Source organism: Lissotriton vulgaris, unplaced genomic scaffold (assembly GCF_964263255.1).
Source record: "Lissotriton vulgaris unplaced genomic scaffold, aLisVul1.2 SCAFFOLD_428, whole genome shotgun sequence".
In the NCBI taxonomy this organism is placed as follows: Eukaryota; Metazoa; Chordata; class Amphibia; order Caudata; family Salamandridae; genus Lissotriton; species Lissotriton vulgaris.
The window spans coordinates 294,546-313,865 of NW_028254502.1; the positions used below are offsets into that span (position 1 = coordinate 294,546).

A 19,320-nucleotide genomic window follows, 5' to 3' on the forward strand; every position below is an offset into this window, starting at 1 on the left:
AACAAACGCCTATAGACGGACGCAGCAAATTATGGCAGCCGGGAATAAGGCACACAACCCGGCCCATTACCTGCACGTAGTGCACCCAGACAAAATCCCCGCACTCCAACAGCACATTTCAGAGACTTCACTCAGAATTGAAGTCATTAATATCGTAGGCTCGGGTATTAACCCGGGGAAGTGCTGCCTGCAACTAGGCTGTGCGCCACAATGCATTGGGATATATCCATGGGCAAAGGCACGTGAATGAACCCCTGCCCCTCCACGGGCGAGGCACAACACACAGAATCTGCGTACCAAATGCACGGCAAACATTTACATCCACACATGCGACCAGCGCATTGAATGCCACCGGAGCCCCAGCACACACACAGGGGAACCAGCGCCGGACCCGAAGCCCACCAACGGGCAAGGGCCCTTTAGTAACGACCGGGGGAGACACGGGCATTTACAAACACTCCACACCCCCGGCCGCCCCCCCCCCCCTGTAGACCCTTGGCACGCTAGAGCAGCACCTAACCGGCCCCACAGGACCGGGGGAAGGAAGAGGGAGGGGGATTAGTAGGCCTAAGGCACCAGGGACCGCTAGAGCAGGTCCTCCACCCTAAACCCCAAGGGCCAGCTCACGCCGGCCCATCTTACCTGAACAGCGCCTCTGGAGAGTATCGCGCAGAACAAAAAAAACAGGCTGTTGGTTGGGCCGGTCCGCCTCTTATAGAGGTCAGGTGGGACTGGTCGGCCATGTTGGGAGGGGGTGGGAGGTGGTTTCTTTTTGCTTTGGAGGGTTCTGTTGTGGAGCTAAAGCTCACTATGTAACTCAGGGGGCGAGGAAGACTTACGAGGAGGTAATGTGCTTCACTCGAGGCTTCTTATTTGACCGAGTGAGTAAAATCTTTTAATTCTGTAATTTCCCTTTCGTGTTTGTTTACTAATGAGCTTCTTTTAAGCTGCGCACGTGCCTGTTAACATGTAATATCGAGTTGCTGTATAATCTCCTTTCCGTGTTTGTTTAATTTAAAAGCGTCACTATTTATAACCCATGACAAGCTGCTTACAGCATGCGCATCGATCACGAGCTTCTTCACACTCGGATACACGTGCCGCTGTTTATATTTGATTTCCAGATTGGGTCCTTAACAACGAGCGTTTCAAGCACGAGCCTCTTCACGCTCACTTGTACGCGTCACTGTAAATATTCAATCAGTTAAGTCTTTGACGCTTCAAACACTGTGCCAACTATCTTTACGCCTGGTTGCACATCAACAGACTAATGACTCCATTCAATTAGTTTAAAATATTTCGCTTCGTTCAATTCAATGCGCATTAAATCACACGCGCTTGTCAGCACAAACGATCGGATGGTTGTTTACATTTGAAATACCATCTCCGTGAATTAGAAAGATAGCTTTGTTTAGCGCAGAGTATATTCACTTTTAAAGATTTATCAGTCAGTCTAGGCAAACACAAAGTGGATTCACAAGTTTTTCTTTCACTTAAAAGATTTCACTCGACATTTGAAACAGGCAGGTAGTTGAACTAATCCAGAAACATGCTGCAGGTTATTTTATTTAAAAATAAAATACATGAGATGAAACAGGCTCGTGGATGCATTTCCAAGAACAGTTCTGGTGCTTTAATGAAAATAAACAGCGCTTCAAGAATGTAACATGACTTAAATAACCTCTTTGCGCTCAGCTTACAGTTCGAAGAATTTATTTATGCGACAGCGCTTCAGAAATGCATTTTGATTTAAATAACTTCCTTGTGCACCGTTCGAAGTATTAGTGTAATTAAGAGACTGCCAAGAGTTTGGAAATAAAGATGAATTACGACAAAACTTCACAGATATGTGCACATCCTTAAGAATAACGATTATAGATTGCCTCTAACTCAGTCTACAATTTCAGAGTCTTTAAGTTCAAAAATAATTGTTTAACGCTGAGCTGGAGTATAACATTAAAATATACAAGCCTGTTCCACTTGAGTTAAAACGAGTCTGTTCCAATTTTCAAATTAAACAGTGTTCTTCTTGAAAAGTAGATTCTTGTAGATTCTTGATGAATAAAAACTCTCCTTTGATGCGTGAGTTCTTTGCTGTGACCAAATAGTCGCCAATTTGTAATGAATTAAAGAACCATCAAATATGGGTATTTCAAGATGTAGGTTTATTTGTCACAGCTGTTGCAGATCCCAAGTAACTGTGTAACATAGAATGTCTCAGACATGCAATACATAATAAATTCTAGATTCTCATGACATGGGTAATGATGTAATGCAGCCAGATCACCACACAAACCTGATGTTATTTTAGAGGCACTTACGTTTCTTCTATTGAAGATGTAATAGCAGAAAGCATCTCCCAGAATTGGAAATCTCCTCCACACATTAACATCATCTTTATACCCAACATAGCTTTCTTGAAAGGCGCACATGAAGTGCCAACTCCAGTCATTGTGGAGGGGATCTCAAATATACATCAACAGCAAGGATCTACTGATGTTTCAAATGTAAAGGGGAACCCTCAAAGTGATTGGCCTCCTACTCTGGGTGCACAGGGAGGTAACAACATCACAGCGAAGTACGACATTCAAAAGCACCACACATCATGCATACTTTTGTTGAAATTACATTTATTGAGTTGGGCTATCCCAAAGAATAAAGTTCTTGCTGGTCTAGCAACAGTCTCCGAAGCTGTTGAACAGAGATCTTAATTCTTCTGTGGAATGATTTTGTCCCAGTCATGAAATTGTGCTGGTTAGGCTACATGTCACAATGGCATAGTGGTGCTTTGCCATACACGCACACCAATGCAGGTATACAAAAATAATGCACAAGCAACAACAGGTTTTGACTTTGGAACTGTACATTTTGGGTTGACAACCAGCACAGTGAAGTTGAAATGAGGTGGGGAAACAATATTTCTTAAATACAAGTAGCCAAGTGTTTTGTATCAGTCAAGTATTTCAGTTGTGCAACAATGAAGGATCCAGTCTTAAGAACCATTCCACTGTCTCTCCTACTCATTGACCTACAAAATAGTATGATCAATTGCGCAGAAAGAGGATTTTCTGCTTACATGATTAGCTAGTTCTCAACTGTTGAAAACAGAATTTAAAGCATGAGTGATAAATGCTTTCTAGCTACAGTCATCACAACATGAAAGCAATCCCATCCATAAACATTAATCATTCAAGTGTGCAGTGAAGCATAATTTTCTGGGACAGATGACATTTTTGCTTTGCAGACTGGGGTTTAAATTCAAATATACAAGGCAAGTGAAAGTAGCTAGCTTCTATAATACCAATTTACAAATGCCAATATTAAATGGTAAAAGTGCTGTCATATTTCATTGGCATCCAGGGTGAAAGACCGACAGAGAATGGTTCCTTGGAGGATTGGATACTGCTTCATAATACAACCAAACTTAAATATTAGGCCTCCTGAGACAAGGCCCAAAAACGCATTTGGCATTTCACCTAATCTGAGGCATCATACGTTAGTTACATAAGTGACAACATCGGAATGCAATAAAAGCTATAAATTGAAGATTTCACTTCACACCTGGGGTCAAATCATCTATTTGCTCACCATGTTGCTGCTTACATGACCAAAATGGAGCGATCCATTAACGGTTGAAAGTGACACAGCCAGTCTTTTTTAAACTGGCAACAACTTACTTAGGAACCAAACATTGATGTGTTCAAGCATAGACAGCATCCATCACTTTGAAACAACATGCACTGATATATTAGGTGGGTGTGCTCTCACAGAGATGCTCATGCTGAATTGAGAATTTGGGTGCAAGTAGCTTAAACTACCAATTCATTAAATACATGAAAAGATTGGCATCTCTTCAACAATCCTTCAGGACACCGTCCAATGTCTGCAAAAAACTCAACACTTTCAAGCTCGCTGCCCTGCTTGATAAGTGCTGCGTTGCCCATGCTTCCACCAGGCACTCCTGTGCTGTCTTCTTCACGGGAACCAAGCGGGCTCCTCACAGTGGCTAGCGCAGAGATCCTCCACCTCCTCCGCAGAAAGCCCCAGCAACCTATCCCCAGGGCCCAAGCAAGCTCTTCCCGTAGATACAAAAACCTCCGATTCAGGGTGACTTCAGACAACAGGAATCCAAACTTTGTCCACAATGGTCTTTCAAATGTGCCTCGGCAGTCTACACTCAGGAGGACACCAAAAGCCTAGCCGCCCCTTTCAGCCAATAGTTTATAGTTTCCAAGGGTCCCTTAACAACTTATACTTACTATGAGCCATTGAAACCTGCAGCTACTGCTTCCAATATAGCCTTCGGGGCTCTGGTGGCTTTAGGGCACCTCACGGAAATCTACTCGTCGGAGGTCCTGACCTATTTCTTGACAGACTAGAGTACTACCCACTTACTAAGACCCTAGGTCACATCCCTGACAGCCTATGCTCACCACTCTCTAGCAGCCTATGTCCCAACTCCCTGACAGACTGTGATCCCAGTCCCTCGTAGCAAACGCCGATGTTACCTCTTCCTAGCAGTGCAGACCCTCCACAATCTTGACAGCCGAAGCCTAACAGACTGCAGCCTTCACGGAGCCCAATGCCTACTTCTAGGCCTACGGGGCCGTCAGCAGCCTGTACAGTATCCTGTGCCGCTAGATTCTCTACACCCCTCTCTGGGGGAGGCACCCTTTCTCCAGGGGCCCAGGATTCTACTGTCCCTCTTGGAGGCCCCTCCCTGATGCCCATCTTCCCTGCCCCTTCCACAACAATCTTGTGGCCCCTACCTGCCCCCCCTTCTATCTGCCAGCCTTTTGGGAGGCTGAGGCCTGCAGCTGGAGTCGCCCGTATCACGATGCCCAGTCCCCCACTGGCGACAATCACCTGCCTCGCTCTCTTAGGACGCGATCCAGCGCCGTACTGACTGACGAGCGGTGCGTGAGCCTAGCCGCGTGACATCATGGCCTCGCACAAGCTTGAGATCAGCTCTGCTTTCTGCTACAGAGAACCAACTGCCAGAGCGCGCACGGAAACGCAAAAACCGTGCAAACTGAACAAGCACAAGCGCGCGCGGCGTAAGCAGGGGGAGGGGAGAGAGGAGAGGGCCTGCGCGATTCACTTGCGGGAGCGAGCAGCAAGGCGCGATAATTGATAACATATGGCACCGCTGCTCGCTCCCGCAAGGGAATCGCCAAACGTGCACGCGTTGCCATTGAAAGCAATGCAACGTGTGCACGTTTTTGGCCTCCAAACCAACTCAATGGCTAAAGGACTTTTTCCTAAGGAGCGCATGCGCGCTGCGTAGGCGAGACCTAAAAGTGGGGGTGACCATGTCAAAAAGAGGCACTTTCCTAATCAGGATTGTGACTCTCTCGCTGTACCCTCTATTCTTCATGTTGCTGCTGCCCTTGTTCCAGCTGCTTCTGCCAAAGCTCACTCACCATGACACCACAGCTTTTTCTTCTGCTCCCACAGCTGTAGCCTGGGTCTGAGCTGGACCAAACCTCCTCGTGCAATCTCTTGATAGTACCGTCTCCACTACCGTTCACCTCACTTTAAATAACATCCCTTCTCTTACAACCTTAGTTTGTTTTTCCCTCTGTAACTCCACCATAACTCTTTGTTTCTGTCTGTAGCTAAAATAGGTTCCTGACAATTCTTCCACCATTAACACGTGCGTAATTTTTCAAGCCTATTCAACAACAAAAAAATCACTTTCTGTATGTGTTGATTTATGTGATTTTCGCTCCTTTTTAACAGCATTGTAAATTAGGAGTACCCTCTGGCCCTCTACCACGTAAGTGTCATGCACCTTACCTTATTCTCTTAATAGTTCTACCCCCTTTCACTTCCAGCGTCCTTCGGGTCCCTTAAATTGAACACCATTCTGATGATGACACACTCAGTTAGGGTCTAAACGCCGCCGATTAGAAATTCATGTATGCTATTGGCTAATAAATTCAGTAATGTTATTTTATGTTCTGTATGTCAATATTCACGATGACGAGCTAATTGTTGCTTTCCTATTACACACATAGTTTTGTAATCACACTTCTGTGATTTTTTTTTACTTTTCACGCTTGAATCACCATCCTTGAGCACCCCACATTTGTTAAAATTTTCTCTTTGCGCCATTGATGAGATGTAACCATAAAATATGTATCCATTGTGGTTAAGCTTACTACTCAATTAATGTTGTTATAGTTCACTATTGTGTAATTAAGCTCATAACTTTGTGAATGCTACCATTTGAATTAAGTACCATACGTTCCCTTGTTGTCAAACTTTCGCCTTCCAAGGGAACCATTGTCTTTCTCATATATTTGGTTTAAAGGGGCTCCCCTTGCATCCTTACTGTTCACATAATATCCATCTTTTCCATACCACCTAATGTAAAGTAGAAAACTATTTCATGCTCCCCTTTTGATAACCTATTTTGCAAAAAACAATAGAGTGCTATACCAGGAATATGACGTTCAGTAATGTTCCCTTCTTTAGAGCGCTTCCGATTGAGCTTCACTAGGAAAGAGCTCCTCTGAATCAGTTACCTGCCGATCTATTGTCCTCAGAATCCATCTGTTCCTTCTCTTCAGGACCTCTGTGTGATGAATAAATAGCTTTTTCAAGTGACAATTGTGGCAATTGGAAAAACAATGGACATATTTCAGACTCAAGTCAAGTCAAGTCAAAAAGTATGTTTATTTAGATCGTAATCTTTAAACAAATACAAAACAGTTAATATTATTTTTTTTTTTAAATATTCCACTGCATGACACGGACTAAATACACGTTAAAATGTTCTACAGCAATTTATATAATAATCTCCCCCTAGTTACATGACCATTAGAAATGGATGCTCATACAATCGTTTCTTTAGTAAAATCCTTACCCTTTATGGGTCAATAAAACCGACCAATTCTTCTATATAAAAATTAAATTCATTCGTTATAACATTTTTAAATATTATTCTTGACTTCTTATGGATCTCCGTACTACCTTTATGAACTTCCCTAAAGCAATTGCAATGTCGATACTAGGCAATTCTGTGATGAGCTCAATCGCTTGCACCCGAGTTCTTATACCATATTTTACAAATATAAGGCGCAACCAGAGTTTACGCAGATCTAAGATGCTTATACAGTCCAATAGAATGTGCACTGAATCCCCTTTTGTACCCAGCCTACATTTACAACACCCATTGGGATCCGGCATTTTGGTTTTAATTTCTTTAATTATTAGCCATGGGTTAATCCCAATGCGCAACCTTAGGATCTCTTGTCTAAACCACGGGTTTGGTAGGGTATCCAGGTAAGGGAACCAGTTTTCCTTTGCCCATGAATTCATCATGAACCCTACTGATGTTTTCTTACCAAGGTATTCCCTATCCGCGCTTCTAGTGACTTCTTGTCCATTAAATTTTAGCTCTTTTTTTGTGCACTCTACTTTTAGGGAATCTTGGCATATGTCCACTTTATGTTCTCGCAGGCCTGTACCATTCTCTTCTTGCTCGTTTTTGCCCAGTTTAAATTACTTAATTGTATCTCTTTGCGACACCATTGTGCAACTTTTCGTCCTTTTTCATTTTCAAGGCGTTTCCAGAATCTAATCACTGCTACTTGTGCTTGTACCCCCCAAGCCGTTGTTCCTAGTTCTGTTCTTATTGCTTGCACCATTGCTGATGGGGGCAGGGATAAGAGATTTTTCAGACATTTTCCTTCCTCTTGGTCCCAGACTCCCTTACCGCTCAAATAAAGGATCTCTGCTCCATAGAGTACTTGCGGTGGTATCATTGCACTGAAGGCTTTTAGTAAAGGTCGATGAGACTTATCCCCATAGTCACGATTAAACATTTTTAAGCCAGCGATTGATGTTTGTGCCTTTGCTTTTTGGGCTTCTAGGTGTGTCTGCCAATTTAGTTTTTTGTCAAACCATACCCCTAGGTAGCGGTATTCATTTACGGATTCTAATTTAAGATCACCTAAAAACCACTTAAACGTGGTCGCTTTATTCCCGAAGCATAGAATTTTAGTCTTGTCCAAGTTTACCTTTAAAAATGTCTTTGCGCAATATTCATTAAAAGAGTTCAACTTCCTTTGAAGGCCTATTTCTGTTTGGTCAACTATTACGAGGTCGTCCACGTATAGAATACATGGCACCTTTTTGCCATTCATTATTGGGCTAGCGCTTCCCTCCACTTCAAGGCAATCTGGTAAATCCGATAAGAGTATGGAAAATAGCTGCGGGGCCAGAACACAGCCTTGTCTTAAACCGTTTTCGATGGGGATTTTTGGTGTTAATGACCCCTCGGTGTCCCTAATTACTTGAGCCCAGTTGCCTCGGTGTAATTCTTTTAATATAGACAGCAGGTCTCTTGGGATGTTTTTATTAATTAGTGTTTCCCAGAGGCAGTTCCGGTCAACTGAGTCGAAGGCGGCTCGGAAGTCAACGAAGCAGCAACAGAGTTTTCCGTTCTGTTCCGTTGACTTCCTTGCCATTGCCCATAGAGAGAAACAGTGGTCTATTGTGGAATGTCCCTCTCTGAAACCTCCCTGTTCAATGGGTACTATTGAATACTCCTCAACCCAGTCGTTTAGCCTACTTAAGACTAATTTTGAGAATACCTTTTCCCCTATATCTAAAAGGTTTATCAATCTATAGTTTTGAGGTTCCTCCCTACTGCCTTTTTTGTGGATTGGTCTGATTATTGCACCCTTCCAATTTGATGGCATTTTACCTTCTGTTAAAATTACTTGAAACAGTTGAGAAAGAAATCTAGCCCACCACTTTGTTTGAAACTTTAATATTATCGCTGGGAGATTATCCGGCCCAGCGGCCCGGGTTCGGTTCAGCTTCTTAATCGTTAATTCTACTCGCTCTTCCGTAAAGTCTATTTTGAATTCTTCTGAAATTTCCTGCCAACCTTGAGATACTATATCTCCTGAGGATATTTGGGCCCCATACAGTTCCATTAAATATTTATCCCAGGCTGCCTCACTTACGACGCATATCATCTCTCCAACTGGGGGGGCCGATGCTGATTTTATCAGTTTCCATAACTGCCTCAAATTCTTAGCCTCAATTGACTCTAACAGCTCCCCCCAGCATTTCTCTTTATAGGCCCTTTTTGCATCGGAGACCATCTTTTTGAGCTCGGCTTTCAATTTCGTGATATGGTTTTGTCTCTCTTGGTTAAACTCTTTCTTTTGCCTTCTAGCTTCTGTCCTTATCACTCTTTTTTTATTTTGGCAATCCATCGAAAACCATTTCAGGCGGCTAGCCCGGTTTATTGTCCCTTTTCTATTATCCTTTTTTAGTTCTATCCTAAGGCACTGGACTACTTGGGCTATTTTCTCCTCATACCATTCTAAGTTTTCCCTCTCAAAGTTTACTAATTCAACCTTTAGTTGGATGACTTTAACTTTTCCTGTTGCTCATCTGTTAGTCTTGTTGTCGCCCGTTTTGGTTGATCCACCTCTTGTGGGATCGCCTTTTCTCTGGGTTCCAACCTTCCCCCTTTTATCATCAATTGAAGCTGGTTATGGTCACTACTATCACTTTGATGTACCTTAAATTCCCATACTAAGGGGAAATTCCAGGCTAACATAAAGACGTAGTCTATTGGGGAATTTTGTGAGCCCTTTTTAAAGATCCTCTTTGCCGGGCAGTCTGTTTTAAACCTGCTGTTTAAGCAAAAGAAGCCCTTTTCCCCTAAATAATTCACCAAATCCAGATCCTGTTTCGAGGGATCACATACTGGAAAACTAGAATAGTTAATTCCATAAGTATCTAACAGTTCTGTATATCAGCGGTCCGCCTTCATTGGGTATAACTTGTGATTAAAATCCCCCACAATTAACAATACATCTGAGATATACATTTCTAATATGGCGTCTATATCCTGTTTGAAATTCCCCATTTCAATTACATATTCACCCATATTGTCCCACTGCATATAGACATTTATCACAATTATCATTTCACATGTCTTGTCCAGTGTCAGATGATTTAGCCTGCAAGCCAGTAGCCATTTACATTTTACTTGTAACCGTACTACATTTTTTTATATTTTTGTTGAAATGAGTGTCATAATTCCCCCCCGACGGACGGCCAAATCTTTGCCTCTTGGCCATTCGATTTAATTGATGGTAGCCCTCGAAGCTAGGGGTTTCGCCGCATGCCCAAGTCTCTTGTAGGCAGGCAATTGCTACTTTATTTACTTGATTCTTTATGTATTCTTGTTTTAACTCATTGCCTAACCCGTTTACATTCCATGATAAGAGACTTAGGCTATGCGGGACCCCCCCCATCTATTCTATCTCGCTTAGGCCACCAGCTTCCCCCATTCCATCCAAATATCTCTCAGAGGGCTCTCCTAGGTAGCTACCTTGGCTCCAGTTACCCCATGAGTCCTCTTTTACAGTGTTATTTATCACCACGTTCAGTCGGCTATCCTCGTCTTCATTATCCTTTTGTAGCCTCACCTGTCTCTTCCCCAGACCTGCATGGCACTTTAAGAAGTTCCTTCCAGGTTGTAATTCGCCCCTTAGATCTTTTTCTGTGATCATCCTTACTCCCCCTTGGAGTATCTCACTGGCTGCTTTCGTGATTGCCATTTTTACCAGATCCGAGTATAGTAGTACTTTTGTAACTTCCCTTCCGTTTGTACTTTCTATAAAGATCACCTGTCTCAAATCTTTTGATCCAATCCCACTCAGACTACTACATTTGGAGAAGACTGACAGAACTTGTGACCTATTTAAGGGGTTCATTTTCCTAGGTTTCTTACCCCTTTGGCCTGCTTGTGCTGGTTCTAAATATACCCATTTATTATTCCCCCTCTCACCTCCTTTCTCAGGGGAATCTAGGTTTGGCTGCCTGATCTCTTCCCTCCTTGAGGGCCCTGATACTATCCCATGTTGCTGTGGGGTTACCACCGGGTTACTATGTCTCTGGGGGTTCTGCATTTGGCTTTTTAATGATGGCATTGTTCTCTGCTTTGCGGGGTTGATTTTCAGAACTTTCTCTTTTGGGTCCCTTCTACTCTGATTCTTCATTTGTGTATTCGGCGCATTTCTTATATCTTCTGTTGCCGAGGGTCTGATAGGTACAAAGGACCGGGCCGGGGCATTTAGCTTACCTTCATCTTTCTTTTTCTTCCTATTTCCCTTTGTCTCTACCTTTAGGGCCTGCTTTTTGCCAACCCTGCCTTTAGCACGGACCCTTACATGTTCGCATCTCCTTTTTACCAGCATTGGGCGCCTGTATATATACACATTCTCTAATGGCTCTTCCAATTCACATCCTATACTTTGATCAATGGTTTGTGAGGACCCTACTGGTCTTAACATGAGAGGCATTTGCCCTTTGATTCCTGCCAACTCATCATCTATATTTTTTAGAGATAACTTTTGGGCATTTAATACACCATTGTTCAGCAATGATACTTCTAGAATTCCCGAAGAGTTTTCGGTAGCATTAGTAGTAAGTCGAGGATAGATGATGTGGGTACTGCTGGCAGGTCCGAGTCCTGTGGGCTATTTCTCTCTAGAGTTACTTGGCTCCCAATCCTTCCTGAGTCCTGCTGTTTTGAGTTGTCTTTCCCCTTGTGACACTGTAGCACTTGGTTAGAAGGTGCCCCCCAAACGAAGCTAGACTCAAGACTTACTCTTCTCAACTGTCGTTCATTCTTCGAAGTTTGCAGGGAGAAAAGTTTGGGGGTTGATGATAGCCGAGGTGCTGCTGTTATTGAGTCTTGATTCTGAGGGGAAAGATGTATTAGCAAGGGGTCCCCTAACTCAGCTTCCAATTCTTTTTCTGAAGCTCCCCTCTTACTTTTCTCCATCAGGGGCCCCCCCTCCCTTTCTGCATTTATTGTGTTCTCGGGGCGGGGCTCCTCTTCTGTTTCCAAATTTATTACAGATGAATTTGGAACTTTGTAGTATTTGCCTACAAAGTCCTTTATGGGGTTAGAAGTTACAGTAATCTTTTTATGTTGGATATTGAAGTACACCCCTTTTTGGCTTGCGGGCCTGTTTAGTTACTCTTTTACCTTTCTTTTTCTTACGTCGCCCCTCAATAGTGTCTTCATGGGAGATCTGACTTTCGTGGCTCTCTTCCCATGACCTTGATTCTGCCAATATCTCGCTGTTCTCCGGGCTTTCTTCAGGGGCTTCCTTCCGATGTTTTTGCTTTCGTTTTGGTTGCATTGTCCTTTTGCTTATATTATGCTGGGGAAAGTAGTTCCGGGCTTATCTCTGCAGTGCTCCCCTATTTGTTCTTACTTTCTGAAAATATTAAAAATAGGAAGACACTGCTAATGTACTCTGGCTTTTAATCATGCACATCCACTCACTTACCTCTGTTGTGCCGCTATCCGCCAGCCTGCCTTGCCGAGAATTGAAGGAAGTGCTCCTTAATTGCACTTTTTCCCTGTTAGGTGTTGTTTTTCAGGGACTGCCTCCTGTTGACATCTCCTGCCCCTGAAAGGGGTATCTCGAAGTTAGTGGGTGGGCTGTGTTTCGTTTGCTCTGTGTCAACCCCACTTTCACCTCCCTTTGGCCGATGCACCGCCACACCAGAACACGGCTGCGTCCTTCAGACGCACCGCGCCAAACTCCGCCCCCTCTGCAGGCACCCTCGGGCTCCTGCTCCTCTGCCCCCTCCTTTACACCCACCAAGCGGCCGCGCCAGACCCCGCTGGGTCTCCCGGCTTGGGGCGAAGGGGTTACGTTGTCTGTGCGGGTCCAGTTTGGGAAAACCTTGAGGGAGAAGGCAGGGTAGGGTCCGTTCCTCCGCTCTTCTGTTCCGGGCTTGCTTCGCGGCGCAAACGCACCTCAGCTCTCCTCTGTGCTCGATTCAGAGGTCTGCGCACGTCTCTCGGCAGCTCCTCTCTCTGATCCTCCGTAATTCGGCGCAGCAAGGCAGGACAAGGCGTGGCCACAACAGAGAATCCTCGTCGTTCTTGGAACGTCAATCCCAATCCCTATTTACAGCACAAGAGAAGTGGGGTTCAACTCATTTGGCCTCCTTTTAGAAACTCCACCAGACTCCTGGCACTAGCCCCGTTAAAGCTGTGTTTTTGTAGCCTCCACCGTGCTGACTCACACTTCCTGTTGGCTCCGGCGCTGCAGTGGCACTTGCCGCTTCAGCCGCTTTGAAATAAAACTTGCACCTTGGGGGCACAACTCACAGCTGTGAGAGAGTCGGTGCGGGCCCCAATGCGGGGAATTCAGAGGGTAAACAGCTGGCACGGTTGGGGCATTTTCAGAGCGTTTTCGGTGCGGGGCGATTCTTCAGCGTCGCTCTGCTCCGCTCTGCTTTTCTGGCTGCTTCTGGCTCGCACATCTCAATGGCCCACCCTGTCTTGTAGCTTTCCATAAGTTTAGCTGAGTCTTTATGTCATAAGTTACAGTTTCTAAAGTAATTACAGCATTGGGCAACCCAAAAAATATCTGCTGTGCAACCTTCCTGAATCTTGACCTGTTAACATTCTACCGCAAGACAGAAACCACCCAGCTCAGCAGTCCATGCTGTTTTGACTGAGGTTTCCACCCAATTTATAAAGAGACTCATGAAACATCGTTTGAGTATCCCAGTAGCTCACCTAGTGGAGCATCATCAACCTAGTTTCAGTGGACATTCACGGTACCTTTAGAGGAAAGGCAGAGTCATACGTGCTACATGGTGTGAGATAACACCCAATTTTGTGTGCCTTAGGGCAGATGACGTGTATAAATTGCAAAGATACATTTTCTCTATTTGCATTTTCATGTTTGTGCTAATCCTCAACTGGCATTTAGAATTACAGAACTATTCTATATATTATTAATTTCATTGCTACTGAGGCCTTAGGTAAGCTAGCTTCTCCCCCTACTGTCAATCGTCAGGTGCCATAGAGCGGCATCTAGTGTCCAAAATGTTGTGCATTCAACCCCTCCCCAAAAGTGTGCCGCTTGAGGAGTCCTTGTCCTCGGCACACCACAACTCTATTTTTCTTTCTGCTAAAGACAGCTTCCCTCTTTAACAACAGATAGTCCATCACATTACTAGCAGTTTTCTCACTTCCCAATCCTTCCAAGAAGTAGAAGAGTTGCAATGCTTGCTTCATGCCGGCCTCTAAACAAGACTAATTATACTGTGTTAAGTATCAGCAGTTCCTTGGCTACACTGGTACCGAGATGGATAAATCCTCCCCAGAAAATGATATCCCACTGATATGTAAGGCCCTTGCCAAGAAAGAGGCCCTTGTAGGAATCGGGACCATCCCATATGGTGAAAGCTGTTTCTTCAGTATTGTACATGGGTGTCCATGTTCCTTATAACTGTAGGTCTGCGAGATGGGCTTCGACCTGCACCTTCACCAGGCACTTCTGTATTGACCAGTGGCAGCCGCCACAATAAAGAGGTGGAGAGGTGCAGGGGAGCACGGGAGGGGGAGCACGCGGGGGAGGTTTATAATATAAAAAAAAAGGAAATCTTACCTAGAGCTGCCCCCTGCCTCCCGCGTCGCGCTCGTCCTCCTCCTTCCTGGTCCCTGAAAGCACGGGGGCCAGTTCACGGACTCCCTGCAATCCCTGTGCTGCTCTCATATGAGAGCAGCACAGGGATTGGTCTGAGCATGCAGCAAAGACGTCCTGCTCAGACCAGCGAGTCTGTGGGGGTCTCTCCAGCCTGGCTGCTCAATGCACATGGGCTGGAGAAACCTAAGTGCGCATGTATGTTTTGGTCTGCCTAAGGCGGTCGTCAAACACACATGCGCACTTAAGGAGTGCGCATAGCACTTCTCCTCCCCATGCACCACCCCTCTCTGTGCAAGCTGGCTCAGAGCCAGAAAATTTAAATAAAACAATGACCTTATTTTATTTTTCATTTACTGGCTCTGAGCCAGGCAGTGGGGTGACACTCCTTTGCCATTGCAGGGGAGCCGCACCTGGTATTGACTCTAAAGCCTGCGAAGATGCTCATTTTGCCAGGTCGTCAAACACACATGCGCACTTAAGGAGTGCGCATAGCACTTCTCCTCCCCATGCACCACCCCTCTCTGTGCAAGCTGGCTCAGAGCCAGAAAATTTAAATAAAACAATGACCTTATTTTATTTTTCATTTACTGGCTCTGAGCCAGGCAGTGGGGTGACACTCCTTTGCCATTGCAGGGGAGCCGCACCTGGTATTGACTCTAAAGCCTGCGAAGATGCTCATTTTGCCAGGTCCCCACTGCAAGACTTTTGATGTGATTGCTGCCTCAGACCCACTTTTTTGGGAAGTACTGCTTGGGACTGAAAAAGAAAGTGAGGAATCTACAGGTAGAAATATCCACGTGAATGAAAAGTTACTTACCTTTAATACTAATCTTTCAAATATATACTCCAGTTACCTTCAGATTCCTCACTGAAACATCCCTCCCACAATTCATAGAAGCAATCTTGAAGATTTTAAAAAAGATGACACCCTCCTCATTGCAAAGACCCCCAAGGGCCTCCAAAAACTGCTCAACCACTTCCAGGAGTTTTGTTCCCTTAGGGGATTGGTGATCAATGTTGACAAGACCAAATACCTGATCATGAATCCTCCCGGGAAACTGGGGCGCCCCCCGGTGTTGAACTCGACTCCCCTAGAGAGGGTATCGGAGTTCGATTACCTGGGAATTCGCCTTAGTGACTCATTGAGTTGGACTCCGCATATACACAAGATGCTGCTTAACCACAAAAGGGTGGGAGGAGTGCTGCTTAGGGAACAACGTTCCTCCACAACAAAACCTATCGCTCCAGTTGTGGAGATCTACAAAGCCAGAGGGGTCAGTGCAGCTCTGTATGGGGCAGAGTTGTGGGGGACAGGTAATTTGGATGTATTAGTAAAATCTGAGTCCAAATTCCTGAAAGATCTGTTGGCTCTCCCTCTGAGCACACCATCAGTCCCCGTGTTGCTGGATCTAGGTTGTAGATCAATCGCGGACCAGGCACAACTTTGTCCCTTGCTTTTGTGGGTTCGGCTTTGGAGGGTGCCCGAACTTGCCTCCTATGCTAAGGCCCTGTCTGAAGTTATGGCTATGGGAGGTTGGCACAGGATTAAATGGCTGAGGGATGTTAAATGCCTTTTGGGTGTACTGGGACTAGGTGATGCCTGGGATACTCGCTCTGCCCCTCCCAAAGCCACGTTAAAGAAAATTTACCGGGATTGGGTCAATTCTAAACTCATTGTCGACCCACGTCACTGTAATTCCACCTCAGATTTTCTGAAGATCAAAGACGTGGTGGCTTATGAACCATACCTTGACATGATTTCTATTCCCTTTGACCGGGCCCTATATTTTAAGTTTAGAGTGGGGACTTTACCTGTTAGTGACCTGGTATCCCGGTGGAAATCGTCCTCCCAGTCGTCCCCCTACTGTGCCCTTTGTTACAAACGGGTCGAGACAGTAGCACATATCCTCTTTGAATGCCCATACTATTCCGCTCCCAGGAGGCAATGGCTTAATCCTTTGTGCAGACTCTTAGGAACTCGTCTGCACTCTGTGGCCCTTCGGATTTTATTGTCTGACACATCTGCCTTGGTGGTTTGTGGCGTGTCTAAATTTTTTAAATGGTCTTGGTTGATTCGTGCAAAAAGGCTTTCTCTCTCAATTTAATCCTAATTTTAATTGTATTTATTGGTTCTCAACTATGTCACTGCTTTTATTCCTTTTCATTGTAAAGGTGTTGTACATGTTGTAAATATTGTGACTATTTTATCTGTTGTATTGCTTTTAAGATATTGTATATATCGAAATAAAGCCAATCAATCAAAAAAGAGTATCCCATGTTATTTCCATTCTGCACTTTGCCATCATTGTATTCATTTTGTCAGTTTCATCTGTGTCCCAGAAAGTTTGGGGACATAAATGTTAACTGATGTCAGATCATACAGTGGCTCCTCATATGCCTCTCTGATTTCAAGTCTGAGGGAGAACCTAGGATCCTGACTAGCCATGTGATGTGGCATCACCTGCTGACGTTGAGGAGCTAATGAAAGTGTCTAGAATCTGGAGGGATTCATATGGTGAGGAATACGGTGGTAGATAGAGCATCCATTAATATGCCTCTTTATTCCGCTTGCCGTCACCCCGCATGCTGTTACAACGAGCCCGTTACAACAACCAAATTGTAACAACGCATACCATTACCCCACAAGCCATAACAACGACTTGCGGAGGGGGGCCCTGGATGTTGGAATAGTATAATTTACTATTCCAACTCCAGTCTATGGGGACAGTATGGAAGGTGTTGGATTTTAAATCCAACGCCTTCTCCCCCCTCCGCAAGTCATTGTTACGACTTGCGTGGTAATGGTATGCGTTGTTACAACGTGGTCGTTGTAACGACCGCATTGTAACAACATGCGGGGTGACGGTTTCGTAGTCAGGGCTGTTTATCTATTATGGCTAGTGATCAAAAATCTGCCTGACCAGAGATATCTTGTCTCAGATTGTTTTCCCTCGTCTCAGTTTTAATCCAGCTCATATTTAGTTTGTATTTGTTGAACAATTCTTTAAGTTAAGCAGCATCCATATCCATATTTATGTTTACAGGCTGATGTCGGGGGCCCATTGGTGTGCAACGAAAATGGAATCTGGTTCCTGGCGGGTGTCAATATCTTCATCTCTGACGCATGTACAAACCCTGTTAGTCCTCCCGTGTTCACTGAGGTGGCGGCCCTCGCCAACTGGATCCAGACGAAGATATCCGGGGCTTTTTTTGTCAACCAGACAGTCAAGGTTCCTAATGACACAGACAGTGACAACTGTACAGCAGTTATTATACCATTAGGTAAGTTACATATGTGAACATTAAAATTGTTGTTTATAAAGGAACAATCACAGTTCACTTTAAGTGCTGAGATGAATCTATGGAATGTTTTCCCAAGTCACATTACAAAATGTGGCCTAAAAGGTAAGTGCCACTGTGAGGTTTCAGTAGGTTTTAAAAGGTTAGCCAAAATGTACCCTATCTTCTGTTTTCCTTGCATTAATTGTGATGGAATTCATGTAGGTTACTTGATGACGTATGGATACAGTTCAGTACCTTGAGGTGACTTGGAGGCCTGCATTGCTTGTGCTATCAATATATACAAAGTCATATTCGTTAAATGCGTGGTGATTGTTAACATGTACATTTAAATGATTACTGGAGATGCGGTGTGAAGTAAAAGATAAAATTCCCATTTGAGACCCATGTTATGAGTGGCACATTATCCTGCGTACCTGCAAGCTGAGCAGGGAACCACATATCCCATCACCTCTTGCGACGCTCCACGCCGCGTCCTGCATCCAGCGCGCCAGGAGGCGCTTAAGAGGGGGTCAGGGCTCCCTCAGCATGGGATGCGTGCGGGCGTGCCCGTCTGCGCCTGTCCGCGACAGGACGTGGCAGGGCTGGGCCACCCCCTGACAACTTGGCACCAAGACTAACACAGTAATCGTAGAGTTGGACCTGTGGCGGACAAACAAAGGTACTGTCTTTGGCATTTCAAGTGTAAACTGAGCGGAGAATGAGTAAGCGCAAGGCCACGAGCTCTCTGGTGGGCGGTGGGGTTACGGGGACTTTGAATGTCTTTTTAACTAAAGCGGAATCACTGTTGGTTCATCAGATTCAGCTCACGCAAAAAATATTTTTTTTTGGCTCAAAAATGCTTGTCTATGGGCAGCTTAGCCATGACTAAATCTTCTAATGAAGGGGGTCATTTATGTTTAACCACATCTGGTGGTAACAATACTATAGAAAGAGCCGTCTCTATTGTTGTGCCACCCATGTCATCACCCCTGTTGCAAGAACCTACAGAGGCGCAGTCTGTTTGTAGTAGTCTTTTACAGAATGCTATAGGGGATACTGATTTAGGCTCATCGCTAAGGCAGGGGGCTGGGACTACAGCGCTGATTACACCGACCGTAACCAATGTGACCACATCAAGTTCGGGTGAGGGAGATCATTACTCACTAAAACAGGGCCCCCAAATCTGTTAGCACTACAAATCTATTAGACAGCGACGAGCCGCCAGCAAAACAAACCAGGGGTGGGGTGTCTTTCAAATCAAAACAAAAACAGAAACAAAAGCACAGACCAGAGACCCATGTAACTAGGCCCCTTTATACAGCAGGTTTTGCAGATAATCAAATGTCCTGTAATGGTGAAGGTGCTAGTGTGGGGCTGGGGGCTGATCCCGAGTACTGGAAAAGAGTGGAAACGTTGCTAACTGCTCTTTTGGGGCCCTTACTAGGCAAATAAGGTCAATAGAGGAAAAACTGTTGTTATTCTTGGCTCATATTAGTGCACCTGTTAATGAAGCTAGCCGGTGTGCATCTAGACCCTC

The 19,320-nt window shown here is 44.8% G+C and overlaps 1 protein-coding gene across 1 annotated transcript in view; it reads left to right on the plus strand.

Moving 5' to 3' along the window:
- LOC147659516 (transmembrane protease serine 9-like) overlaps positions 1–19,320 on the plus strand; it is a 680,763-nt gene that overhangs the window by 225,516 nt on the left and 435,927 nt on the right. Inside the window, exon 5 of the mRNA XM_086951678.1 lies at positions 17,546–17,783. Within this exon, the coding sequence (XP_086807804.1) occupies positions 17,546–17,783 (238 nt within the window). The remainder of the gene's footprint in view (positions 1–17,545; positions 17,784–19,320) is intronic.